The sequence below is a fragment of the Anomalospiza imberbis genome, chromosome Z, assembly GCF_031753505.1.
Source record: "Anomalospiza imberbis isolate Cuckoo-Finch-1a 21T00152 chromosome Z, ASM3175350v1, whole genome shotgun sequence".
NCBI classification, from domain to species: domain Eukaryota; kingdom Metazoa; phylum Chordata; class Aves; order Passeriformes; family Viduidae; genus Anomalospiza; species Anomalospiza imberbis.
In genome coordinates, this window is record NC_089721.1 from 26,431,125 (window position 1) to 26,445,091 (window position 13,967).

At 38.6% G+C, this 13,967-nt stretch overlaps 1 protein-coding gene and 1 long non-coding RNA gene across 6 annotated transcripts in view; one reads left to right on the forward strand and one right to left on the reverse strand.

The window, feature by feature from the left end:
- NTRK2 (neurotrophic receptor tyrosine kinase 2) overlaps positions 1–13,967 on the reverse strand; it is a 200,197-nt gene that overhangs the window by 61,885 nt on the left and 124,345 nt on the right. The window contains exon 14 of one of the 5 annotated variants that reach the window (XM_068176540.1): positions 4,198–4,962. The exons of the other annotated variants lie outside the window; for them this stretch is intronic. Within the exon in view, the coding sequence (XP_068032641.1) occupies positions 4,952–4,962 (11 nt within the window). The 3' untranslated portion in view covers positions 4,198–4,951. Of the gene's footprint in view, positions 1–4,197; positions 4,963–13,967 lie in introns of those variants that run through there. 5 annotated transcript variants of the gene reach the window in all.
- Positions 3,947–4,732, forward strand: LOC137464948 (uncharacterized). Its single transcript, XR_010994496.1, has 2 exons — positions 3,947–4,096; positions 4,164–4,732. It is a non-coding gene; the product is annotated as an uncharacterized lncRNA (long non-coding RNA).

The following is a 13,967-nucleotide window of genomic DNA, read 5'->3' on the forward strand; positions in this document are numbered from 1 at the left end:
TGCTAAAACAAATTTGGTGAGGGAGAAAAGGTCTCCATTATGTTCAGCTCCTTGCAACTGATCTGCACAACATGCAGCCTGGGGCCACTTGTCCTTTAGTGGATCATAGGCAATGATTTGCCCTGTATGCCCCCACGGCTAGGGACAGCCAGGCACCAGGCACTCAGTCAGGTCACAGTCAGTCTGTCAAATGGAGGTGTGTTTAAAATAGCACCAGAGAGTGCCTTGGTTCCACTGCAGACAACAAACTCACAGGTCTGTTTGGTCTCAGCAAGGGTTCCTTCAGACTGTTTAAGTAAGGCCTTTGTAAATTCTCACTAACACATATAAATCCCCTCCCACACATCAATAAATTTTTATTTTAGAGAGAGAGAATGAACACAGATACACTGATCAAAAGTTAACTATACAGTATGTCAGGAGCTGATGAAAAACAAAGACATATACTTCCTTAGGATAACAACAGCCTCCCACAGGGTCCAGTGTGATAACAAACTGTCAGCGCCCCAGTACCAACAGTGCCAAAAATCCACCACCAAATGGATCTTTTAAAGCTGTGGCCCATGAGAAGGTTGAGGACAAATTCAGTCTCTGCCAATATGCTTTCACTGCCTAAAAGCATCTTGGTTTTGACTTGATAATTATAGTGTGCTGAGCCAGCTGTCACTAAGGAACAGGAGCTGCCCAAATGAAGCAAAATGCATAGATGTTTACTGCTGCTTTATCACACAATAATGAACCCAGTTACAGCCTTTTGAGGCATGGAACTGAAAGACAGTAAGAGATAGAAAAAAAAAAAAGAAGAGGAAAGGAAGAAAGAAAGAGCTTTGAACATTTTGTTCCAGTCAGTTTCCATGAATGATGAAAACACCAGGCATGATTCAATCAAAGGTTGCCCTCCCACAGTCATGCTGTTGCTGGAGAAGTGGCCACTGGGCAGATACCCAAGACATACATTTCTCAAAGCACACAGACCCAGTCTTTGTCGAAACATGAACTTTCACTGATGGCAGCACACATACATAGCAGGGCAAACAAGAAGAACGGCAGAAACGGCTGAATGAACTTTATTCAGGATCTGACATACAATGTCAGTATAATGAATGTGACCTAAAGAAGGTTGTTACACTTATAACAAGACTGAGTTGGCAGCTTTGCCCAATTAGTACCAGTTCATTTTATGTTGATAACTAGTATACACACATGATATTCTGTAAAAGCTTAATAGATGTCACCATAAATCATAGTCCTTTTTATCTCCTGTGCTCTTTATATTTGGAAAGTATTTTCAGTTGAATTTTCTTTAATACTAGTTGTAGACTGAAATTAATGCAAATGTAATTCTGGCAGTCTCTGCAAGACGCCAGAAACACATGGACCAGAAAGGTTCTTTTCTCACCCAGTATCTATATGACTACTGCTCTTAAAAAACAAAACTCTTTTGTTCCAGCTACTGTACACCATTACATTTATAGCAACTTTTCCTGCACAGAACTAAGATAGGCAAAATGTAGGGGTTTTCTCCCCTTCCTCCTGAAGTTCAAGTTCTCTCCCATAGCAACAACTACCAGTTTGCCTATGTATTCACCTATTTGGGAAACATTTTAAGCAGCAGTAACCAACACAAACAGCTGCTACATTTGTTGTACTGTAATGGCAGAGTACCCCACGTGCTTACCAATAAAGGAAATAGTAAAAATTGCCATGATTTTTACTGTTACCAGTAAAAATGCTGAATTCTTGTCTCAAGCTGCTTGAACTGACAGTTGCAGCCAAGAAAATGGGTGTTGTCCCTTGAAATGCCCCTGGCCTGCACTTAGTTAAAACACTGAAGTGTTGTTAAGCCAAGATGTCACCAGGGTAGCCTAACAGACCTCTTTACAGGCAGTGTTTGTTAACTGCTGCCTCCTTCAAGACCACCACCAGCAGGAGGGCAAGTACAGACTTGCTTTTAGGAGGGACATGTCTGAAGTCTGTTGTCAAACTGGAGAGATACTTTGCCTTTTGGTAGTCTAACATCCACAGAATGGCCCTTAGGCAATTTCCAGGGCTCTGTGTTTCTGGACTGCTATTCAGAATTTTAATGAGGAGGAAGGGTCAGAAACTAACATAATTATTTATAAACCAATGTCAAGATTTATTGGGAAGTTTTTTTAGTGTTTTCCCATTTACAACTCTAACTTATAGACTAGTTTCATTGATTTCAACATTGCTTATCATATTTACTCTTCCCATTTTGTAACATTTTCTTCAGTAAGAGAATGGTAATTCAGCCATATGTTCCAGGAATATAACATGCTCTAACTGGAAAAATAACTATTACTGATTTTCATTTTTCCTTACAGAGAAACTATACGGAGACAACATTGTTTGCCTCTGAAGACTAGATACACACACACACACACACACACACACACAGATTAAAAGGTGTTTATCATAAGCATTTTGGCAAACAACTCTTATGAGGCTTCTGATGAGTGGATCCCTATATGACTGTTTTCCCCTCCTCGAAAATAAGGCCAGAAATGCCCACCTAGCTGTTTCATAATAGTAGTGGGGATTTTAAAAATATATTTGTTATTTTCTACTTGAATATCGTCACAAAGCTATAATGTGTAAGTTATGCATTCATCAAGATTCTTATTTGGTATATTTTGAAAACAGTGGCACAAACTCCTCACTGCCATCTTGAGTTCAAGATCCTGACTGGGAACTCTTCAGATATGAGTCCCCAAATACTTCCTTGTAATTTTACTGATTCTGGCCTTCTTAAAGTGTATTATAATGCACTCAAAAAAAAAAAAATCAGGAATACATTCAGAAAAAAAAAATTAAACAACTATTTATCTTGCATTGCATTCAGAATTGTCTTGTATGCCATAAAAGTAATCCTCACTCACAAAATGTGAGCTGGGAAAACAAGTGGAGTTCTTCCAGATTAACTGTCAAAAAACAAACAAACAAACAAACAAAAAAACCCCCAAAAAAACACCAAAAAAAACCCCCACCCTTCTGAAGAAAGCAATTAAGAAACCCACAGCATCCCCTAATTTAAGAAATGTTAACAAAAAAAGGGAAAAAAACTTGCCACAGGCAAGGGAAAATGTGAGGTCTGCTGTTAGCTGTGCCCTAATTCTTTGCTTATTCCAGTCTTTATGCTGTTAGTTTATGGTATTTTATGTACTATCCTCCATAAAAATAAACAGGTCCTTGGGGATTAGCATGCCACAACCAGCACTTAAAAATACTTGCAGTAGCTCTCTTTCCACACCTTCATAGATGTAAACAAATAAAGATTTCTGAACAGAGGTTATGGGTATCATTTGCCTTCATACTGTGCCAAGTAGGCTTTTGAAATGTCAGTTGTTGTGGAAACTGGGGAAAATGGTAAATTGCATCCTGATGAGGCCTATTCTAACTAAGCATCGGAACAACATCATTAGGAAAAATCTCTTCTCAATACTATTTTAACAGGTATTTTCCTCCATATTTTACCAAATTGAAAGTTAGGACAGTAGCTATGAGCAAGCAGTTTGAAAAATCTGCATTATCCTTGCTACTGTCCAAAAAGAACTGTGCTTTCACATATAGACCTTGCGGGAAGCCTTAGGTAAGCACAGCTGTGACAAATCCTGCTCCAGCATTTTTAATTCAAGTCCAGTTCTGCAGGATTCTGACATAACATTCCCAAATTAATGACAAACTTGTCACTGACATTGAGGGGAACCTGAAACAAACAGTCTCACAGAAACAAGGGATGTCTTACCACAGAAATACCTCCAAAACTGAACACGTTGTGAGTCTGAATGAGAAGAGAGTACACACATGAAAAATGTGCTACGTGCTGCAGTTCTCCACTCAATAACTAATATCTGCAGATATACAGGAGAGGAGGATGATCCACATGGTGGAATTTATTGAGAAGGAACACAGGGGAGAGATAAAATACGGGCAGGGTACAGCATGAACTCTAGAAAACAGAAAGAAAAGGAAGATGACTAAACTGCTCCTCTACAAAAGAAAGGGAATCTCCAGACCTCAGGTGATTAGTAGTGCTAGACAGATATCCCCCTATTTTCTCACTTAAGCATTTTAGGTCCTCTTAATTTATGTTTAGTAGTGCTAGACAGATATCCCCCTATTTTCTCACTTAAGCATTTTAGGTCCTCTTAATTCATGTTTCTTCATTCTTAACAGTGTTTTATACCTGCTCAGGAAGATAAACATCCATCCTGCAAAGAATTCCCTTAAAGAATGCAACATTTTACATAAATACTATGCCTAGTACAGAAAGACTTTGTCTATATCCAAACGAACACAAGCCACTTTTTTCTGCACAGTGATTTTTTTTTCTGTTACACTAGACAATCACATTTGGGATATGCTTAGAAAAAAATAGACAGAAACTTTTGCTAGCTTCTATATCACTACTTCTTAATGACTCAACTTTATTTTAATGCCACATATTGCACAGCTGTGCCTGTTGGAAATATTTCAGTATCCTATTTTGTTAGTTGTCCTACAATTTCAGAAGCTTGTGATCTCATATGGAAGTTTGCAGATGTGCTTCCCTCTCCGTCCCCAGCTATAGCATGACAATGCATGCCAGAACATAAGCTCTGGCACAGACTTTGGAGATGGATATGGAAAGGTTACATAATTTTGCAATAAATTCATTATGATCAAGCAGCACCAGTTAAAGCAATCACTCTCCTGGCCAATGAAATAAGTGAGGAAAAGTAAAACAAAAAACCCAAGTCTTCACTTTTCTGATGTCCTGTTGCATCAAAGCACAGGTTGCAACAAGCTGAGAAAGTGTAATGTGCTTCAACGTCTTTTTCAGTTGCTATGGTACAGTTTCTTATGGAAAATTCCTTGTTCTGCGTGATGTTTTTCCTGCCTCATTTGGGATGGCAGAACCGTTCCTTGTGTCACCTGAGAAACCGGGCTGTCAGTTTCCACCTATTGGTGAGAAAGAAACTCATCAGCAGCAGAACTCAATGGAAAATTCCTTGGTTAGAAGTTTCTGCGCTGGAGGCCAACATGACAGTGGGGAGCAAGGACGGATAGGTCAGGGAATGAGGGTGCCACACAGGATATCTGGCTTTCACCTCAGGGTCAGACACAGATTTCCTGTGTAATCTGGGGCAAAGGATTTAATCACTGGGACTCCCTGCTCATACAGGCAGGACAACCAAGCATCCTTTCCCCATTCCTCACCCTGTGCGTGAAGCTCCAGGTCTGTAACCTGACCACTGGAAAACCAAGTAGCTTCAGGTTACAAGAGTGGGGCCATAGCCCAAAAGCTCTTCAGGCAAGGGTTATACGCACCTGTAGAGTCCCCAGTTCTTTCCACAGTGAGAACTTGTTTGGACAATGGGGCTCTAAAGTAATGCATGGAAATAATACTAAGTGATTTCATTATTCTCTGTTTTTAAGGAAAAATATCAACATAGGCAAGGAGGGAAAACTCCAGCTTTACTGTACAGCCAAATAGGAAAAACACTGGGCTTTTGGAGGAGATCTGCAATCTATTTTCTGTGTAGATAATACTGAAAATTGCCAGAAACACAGTACAAAAATGGTATTATAGCATGACGCTAGTGATACAAAGCAATTAGGGAACAGGCCATTTCACTAGGGAAATTTTTTTTATGGACTAGTTGGAAGAAATCCAATTTTAATGTGACATTTTTCCTGCTGGAGTGCTTGCCCTTCCAGTCAAAAAATAATAAGATTCCACCACTTTTGATTCGTAACAAAAACAAAGCATTGTTAAAAAGAAAAATTAAAAAAATTGTTAATATTTTAATCCTGTTGGATACGTGCAGTACTTCACAATGCCGAAATTTCCATGGACTACCTATGGTGGTAAGAAGAGCTTTTGACCTCTCTGACCAAATGGGTTTTGAAAATAATAAATGCATAAGTGTTTGAAAGAGACTCCTTTAGTAATGTCTGTCATGAGAATGAAGAGCGTTCAAAATATTATAGTGCAAGTGCATTCCTCAGGACAAATTTTCAGGTGGTGCCAATATTTAAAGCTCCATTGACTTCAGTGGGGTTTCACCCTTTAATCTAAGAAGGTTTGGACTTGTTGGATATCACTTGCAGTAACATACAACTTTTTGTCTTTTAGAGTCCCTTACCAGATAAGTTCAACAAGAAAATTAATGGAAACAGGTATAGAAATGAAAGAAAATATACTAATATTAATTAAATATGAGTCAGGACATTAAAAATTTTGATTCCAAAGAATTTATTCCAGCATAAAGCTAGTAAAAAAATTCACTGAAAAATATTAATGGTGTTAAATAAATTTTCAAATATTTGGTGATTTTGAGTTACCTTTTTGTTTTTTAAAACAAACAAATTTAACATTCCAAAGTGGGAAAATCCTTCCCCTCCCCCAGACAAGCACACACAAAAACACTCTTACCCATATTTTTGAAATATTTTCACAAATTGAAATATATTTTTTTTAAATCGTTTTAAAATGCCAACTTGTTTGAATTTTATTGACCTTTTTTTTTCTCTTTCAATAGCTCAAGTTGAAACTTGAGACAAAATTGAACCAAGTTCCCTCTGTTTTCTCTTATATTTTAAAGCAGCAAATAATCTTGAAATGCTGAAATCTCCCATGGGAGGAAAATTCTATTTTTGAACAGCTTTACTTCTGTGGATTTAAAATCTCAGCTTCTACCCTGGAGCTCTGGAGGGGAAGGACTTGTACTGATGATGGAATAATTCAGCAAAGGCTCCACGGCTGCTCTTTACTTTTGTCTGCTCTATTATTCTGGCTGTACAAGGTGGTTGGTAACGGCTGCAGGACCTTCCTATCTCACTTTGTATTATAATGGAGGAACCACTCTTTCAAGGCTGCCACCAGATGTAGAACTGGTTGCCAGTCTCACATGGAAGCCTGTGCAGGATCCCTGCACACAGTGGAGCACATTGCTCCACTGATTATTTCCCTCATTTTACCAATGTGGACTCCCAGTTGACAAACTTTGCATTCTGATCTGAATTCTGTGACTTAAAAGAAATTGCTCTGAAAATCTCTCCCAGGCTGAATAAAATGATAAAAACTAAAGAGAGATTCTGCATTTTAATTCCTATATTACTGCAAAGACTTATCTATGTACCAGTCCTTTGGAATGGCAAAAGTTTTGCATGCAACAGTATTTTTGTGTTAGAACTCAGCATTTAGATTATGATGGGCCATCTCATCTTCAGTAAGGATGGTGCTGTTATATCAATATTTCTAGTAAAATAAAATCTGAAGAATAGTTCCTCAGCTTTTCAGCAGACAGTGTAAATTAGTATACCTCTTAAATACCCAGACACTTTGATAATCACAAGCACTACTGTTATATTTCCCTTCTTCCAGCATCCTGATAATCTTCCTCCTTGTATCTCCAGCAGCACAAGTAGAAGCTGAGACCTGGAGGTGCGGGGCACAGACTGATACAGACATAAAGAATGACCTAGAAGAGGTTTTGTTCATCTTGTATTCTATTGATCCTTTCACATTCCCCAAAGGACTGAGACATTTATAATTATGACCATAATGCAATGCCATCAGGGATTCAAGAAGAACTCCCTACTGAACATCTAAAGAAGCGATAAACATTGGTTTAAAAGCTATAAAACCAAGTCAACAAACTGTTAAAGCCACAGTTACACAGTGGCTTTACAAAGGCCCTGTCGACCAATCTCCTCTTCACTGGGGCTACAGAGGAGTGTGGGTAAATTCCCTTCTCAACCTGACCAGCCTAGTCGGCTGTCAGGATGAAACATAATAAAATTGAAAAACTTAATGAACCCACTGGCCTGGTGAAAGGCAATTAGAAAATCCTTAATCAAACACTGTGTGTTTAACAAGTTAGGTAAGGTATCAAAAGCAAAGACTACTTATCTAAATCCTTTTGCTCTCTTAATCCTAATTCTGAAACTATGGAGAACAAGGTAGGTAGTGATTGTAATTGTGTTAATTTTGGAGAAGTACAACTGGAAAACTTTGGCTTCATTGGAGTAAATTGACAACAGGCCTACCCTTTGTCTTGCTTATCTTATTTCCTTTTCCCTCCCCTATTCTCTCCTTCCTGCTCTTTGTTTGAGAGTGGGAGATCTGGACACTTTGATGTCTCCAGAGCGCCACTTCTTACCAGAGTCCTTTCTGGTTATTGCTTGGGTGCAAGTCATAGGATTTTGTATTTTCCTTTCCCTTTTTTCTGAGTATGATTTATATCTGCTGTATCTTTGTGTCATTGGTTCAGTTTTGTCCAGTCTAATTAGTTTTCTCAGTAATTGTTTCTTGAAGTTTATATTTATGACACCAGGGTCAACCTTAATGTGCTTGCTGGCTTAAACAGCACCTAAAGATAGGAATTTTTCTCCATGTTTGCAACATGGACATTGTTCCCTATAGCAGAGCCTAAGGACGTATATTGTGTTCTGTCTGTACCGAGCAGCTGCCTGTTAAAGGTAACAAGCAAAATGTTAGAGTTCTCATTGACTTTCTTTTGTTCCATAATCTTGTTATAAAGTGTATACTTCATATTTTTTCATTCATGTACAAAATTAATTTCATAATTCTTTATATTATTTTTCTCTGATGCTTTGCTCCACCACCTTTCATTTGGTTGAAGAGGGAGAAGAAACTATTGTGTCATGTGAATCAAACTATCAACATTCTCTAGATCAGAGTAACCATTCAAAAGTGTGATTTTACTTACAGTCATCCTACAGCTTGCACAACTTAGCAACACACACAAAGAATCTTAATAATTCAAGTGTATCAGAATGCAGAAATGCTTGGCTTGCACAGTATTAAATGGCTCATTAATTTACTTAAAAGCAACAACCCAAAAGCTAATTCCAAAAACATGGAACAATAGTATCTGGGTTTGGTTTGAATATGTTCAAATAGGCTTTGATCTATGGCTGCTTTAGACTGACTACCCAGAGAGCTAATATGCCATGCAAAACTCCAAGTCCAGGTCAACAAAAACAGCCTCTCAGAATTTCAACCAGAAAGCAGAGTAGGGGATAATGGGCAGTTTGTGACCATGGAGGGTTTATATCCTAGCTTGTGAACCAGGATTTCCTTTCCTTATTGCAAGAGTATTGAGATCTAGGAAAGATTTAAACCCAGGATTGAGATCTTTCCTGAGATCTGCATTTCCATTTAAATAATTGTTCTTCTTTCTTACAAATGAAAACTCATCTCTTGAGATGTTTTAGCTAATAAACAGTGTGGATTTTAACATGCATAATTGTATATTGTATACCCATACAGAAACACCACAGAAAGCATAACAATGTTCCTTAAAAGCTTTTGCAGACATCTGGATGGGATGTATGAGTGGTCTGATGAGGCCAAGAGCTCACTGTGGGTGGCCACAGTCCTTTTTATATGATGAAAAATAACCATGGCACACAGAGGCAGGAACTCCATCCCAAGAGGAGGCAAAAAAAAAAAAAAAAAAAAAAAAACTCAAGCCATTTACCACAGCCCTGTTTCAGATGTTGAGGCCAATCTCAAAACACACAGAGATCAATAGGCAGGAAAGACTCATGTTGGTTAAAATGGGAAATCAGTTCTGGATTGGGCCTCTAGAGGAAAGCTATCATTGCAAAGAAAAATTGATTCTTCTCATCTTCCACATTCAGTCACAAGCTGGACTTCATAATCTTGGATGTTTTTTCCAATCTTAATGATTCTATAATTTTTGAAAGATATACTCTGTTTTGCACTGTGTTTATTCCTCAGTGTGGTACAATTTCAGAGTTCTCTAAAATGCTGTCATGAAATGAGGCAAAAAGCTATAACTTTAAAGTGCAATTCAACCTCGTGGTAAATGTGGAACACCATTTCCAGCAAGGATATGTGCTACATTAGAATGCATAATGCAAAAGCCTTTAGCAAGTTGGGAAATAGTCATCTTCCTGTTTAAGTAAAAAAGCTAAGACAAAAAGGAAATATGTTCTCCAACAAATTCTCTGTGAATTTGAGTCTTAAGTCTGTCCTCCTATACCACATCTTCAAGATGAGAACTGTGACTTACTGTGTCTGAAACTACACCTCACTGAAAAAATGCACCGATGTCTCCTCTCAGGGGTGGGCACAAGGCCAAAAGGCCCTTTCCTGCCAGGCTGAGTTGAGCACAGAACTTTTGAGTTTCATGTCTAATGCCTGCTGGGGCTGGCTATGGCATCTGATGGCGTCCAGCCCACTAACTCACCCTGCCCAGTAGTGGCCATTGAACTGATGTGACTTGGTCACAGGCAGTTCACACCTGCAGTCAGCCCTGGGCTGTCGAAGTTGAGGGACAACAAACTTGTCTCTACTTGTCCTGATACAGGTGGGGAGCCCTTCTCCAGGCAATTTGTGAATGCTGTGGGGGTTCAGAGCCCTCGGGGCAGAACTAAAGGCTCGCCCCTGTGATTGCACTGAGTGCAGGACACTAATCATCCCTGATCTTCCTAACACTGTTTCACATCATTACCTGCCAGGACAGATAAGTATCAGCTCTGCTGCAATGGCTGTGGATGATCTGTGACCCTCTGGCCTTACAGCTGCTTCTGATCTCTCTTCTTCTCTGCTCTCCTGGTCCTGAGCATTTCAGCGATAGAAGGATATAAGTATGTTGCTGTTAATCTCAGGGAAGGTGTTACATAGTATTCAGGGAATATCTGCTTGTTTATTAGACAGAGTTAGTATTTACAAAAGGACATCAATGTGTCACCGAGCATAAGCCAATCTTTAGGTGTTAGAAGACTTGAAAGAAATACACAACTTAAAGTTCATTGGATGCTTATTTTGGAAAAAGGTTCCTAATAGGTACTGCCATTTTCAGGTACTAAAAGAGTTACTACCGTGATCCACTATAGCAATTTGTCCATTTCTGAACTGAGCAGATAAAGTAAGCAAAATGAAGTGAAAATTTACCATCAACATAAACAGGAATGGCATTGCTGGACAATGATGACACAAATAATTTCATTCTCACCTGATTATACAGCACCTTTGCACACCTGCCATTGCACAAGTGAAGTCCATGGACCAAAGCATCACAAACCCATTAGAACACAACACTGTGTAACAGAGTACTTCCAAATCAGAGGTTGGAGAATTAGCCTATAAGATTTTCTCTTGCACTTTACCACCCAAGAAGGAGCTTTTCAAACTTTCCTAGAGAGGGCAGGTCAATGCATTTCTGTCTGAAGGCAATGCCATTGCTGTTTCAATCTCAACTCCTGTGAGTGGAGTCTGCAAGTACTGCAAAACTGTTGCTTTCTTTCTGATGAGAATAAAACAGGGACAAGATAAATCATGTCCTCCTGCAAAGTGGTTGGAACAAATCAGACACGTAATTATTGTGTTTTCTTTGCCAAAAGCTGAAGCTGAGATTCTTCTTTCTTTTCCATTTGTTTCTCCCTTTTTTTGTTCCTACTTTGTGTGGAACATGTTGCACTTGATGGGTATTGTTTCCAGATATTTTTTTGGGTTTTTTTTTTTTAAGGCAGCCACAGGCTTTCCAAGCTGTGGACACAAAAAAAAAAAAAAAAAAAAAAAAAAAAAAAAAAAAAAAAACCCAAAAAAAACCCAAAAAAAAGTACATCCTTGAAAGAAAGCCTAAGAAACCAAAACCAAACCATTTAAAGAAATCATCAGCAACACTCAGAAATAAGAGTTGCTGTGTGGGAATGGTTTCATTTCAGAAAGTTTCTAGCTGAAACTCTGGCTCAAGGAACTCTGGCTTATAATGGCAGTAGAAAATTCTGTCAAATCTGTCTTTTCTTCAAAATTATATAAACTGGAGATTGTTTGAAGTAAGATTTTGTTTCTATCCAGTCTTGGTAATAAATATGATAGAGACAGCCACCCCATTTTCCATTCCTTCTTTCCAGTTCAATGGGAAATAAACCAAGGTGGGAGGAGAAAAGAAGGAAGGAATCTCTGAAAACAGCTTTGCTTCCCATCTTCTTAACTCTGATTCCAACCATCCAATACAACTCAGAGCTGCTCAAGGTGTCCTCTTGCAGCCTTTTCCTGCAGCTTGTGCAACTAATGACTTTTAGCAATTTCCAACAACTAGTTTTCAAAGGCATTTAGGTAGCTAAAGGTGAAGCAATAATTTACTGGAATTTCCCAAAGTGCTAAGCTGACTAAACCTCTGAATTCTATTGATCAGACTTTACACATTGAAGCTGTTTAGGGTTCCTTAGAAAACCAGTTGCTTAGTTTTATTTAGCATCTGAATGTTGTTTCAGCGGACTAGCTGACATCTGAAAATGGAATTTAGATTCCCTCAACTGCAGAAATTAAAAAAAAATCCCTAGAGAGAGTATTAGTATTAAGGTATTGTTATCTATAATATTCGATATAGAGATATGTTGCAATATAGAGAAACATTAAATAATTGATATGCATATACCATGTTTTTTATAAATGAAAAAAACACCCCCTTGCAATATAACATAATTATTTAATTGGTCCCCAAAGCTAACAGTCAAGTTGCTAGCCATAGGTACAGCACAATGTTTCATCCAGAGAACTTTTAAGAATTTCAGACCTCATTGTAGCATTTTGGCTTAGCTTATTTGACATGTATTTTCCCCTTCAGGAGTTTTGTTCTTCAATCCCAGTAAGTCCCTCTCAATCCGCAAATAATAGTCTTCAATTATTATGGGTATGGATGGACTAGAGATAAAACCAATCCAGTGTTCACCTCATACCATATCTTCATAATTCACTCCACGTTCTGACCTTGGAAGATCAACAGCCCATCCTCTGTGGAATGTTCTGCTCAATCACAGGCTGAGAAGGCCACTACAACCCTCACTGCCAAGTGCTACTGAGCTCAAGGACTGCCTGTCTCTCCTTGTGTCCCTCAGACATTGTCCCAGTAAGCAGATGTCTCTTCAGCATTCTTAACCAAGAAAGCAGAGGGTAATGAAAGGTGTTCTCACTTCTGTCCAACAAATCAAAAGAAAAACAGCTTAAGGGCAAGTGAGAAAGGGAGAGCTCTAAAAAATGACCATAAAATACATTTCAGCTGTTGATTAATGATGGAAATAGATAATCAGAATTGTCTACTTACATAATCCTATTTTTTATATGACTCAAAAATGCTGAACTCAAGTACTTTACTATATAGAATATATAGCTAAATTAAAATGGGCATATTAATTAAACATCTTCCCCTGAGAAGAAAGAAATCTTATATTTTTCCCCAGCTGAACTTGTAGAACATGAGAAGCCTTATTAGAAGTTTATTAACAAGCTAATGCTGACAAAAAATATTTGAAGAACATTACAGAGTACTTAATAATATTACCAACTGGGTTACTTTTATCTCTGGTAAAATTTTAAATGTCTGTTAGGTTCAACTTGTTGCTGGTCTACCCTATGCTTGTAAAACAGATGCAGAGAAGTCTAAGACATTGAGGAGCTCCCCAGAAAAAAACTGTCAAAACTAAAACTAACATATTTAAACTTTATGGACCTCAGTGGTATTTTTGCTGGGAAAGGCTTCTCACAACAGATAATCAAGCTGCACAGACTGCAGAACAAAAAAGCTTTGGGACATTAACCACCCAAGAGCAGCTGAAAGCTCAAGCTTTCTGCATCCTAGTCCTCATATTCATCTCCAGTGGGATGCAGGGGGAAAGCAGCTCCCTGGTAGAATTTAGTAGCCAGAGTACAAATGATGTAGGAAAGGGAGGGACATCACTGAGCAGGTGAACTCCTGCTGGGTGCGAGCTGCTGTGTAAGTTAATACTGCCCCAATCATACACAGAATCATGAGGGGCATGCATATATTCAGAGTTCTGATTGCTCCAAGCATCCAGGCCTCCCTGCATGTGGCAGATCTGCAGACTTGCAAAACCAACCACATGGTCCTGCAGGACACAAACTGCTAAACTTCTCTCAAACATCAGTCTCAAAGCAACGACAG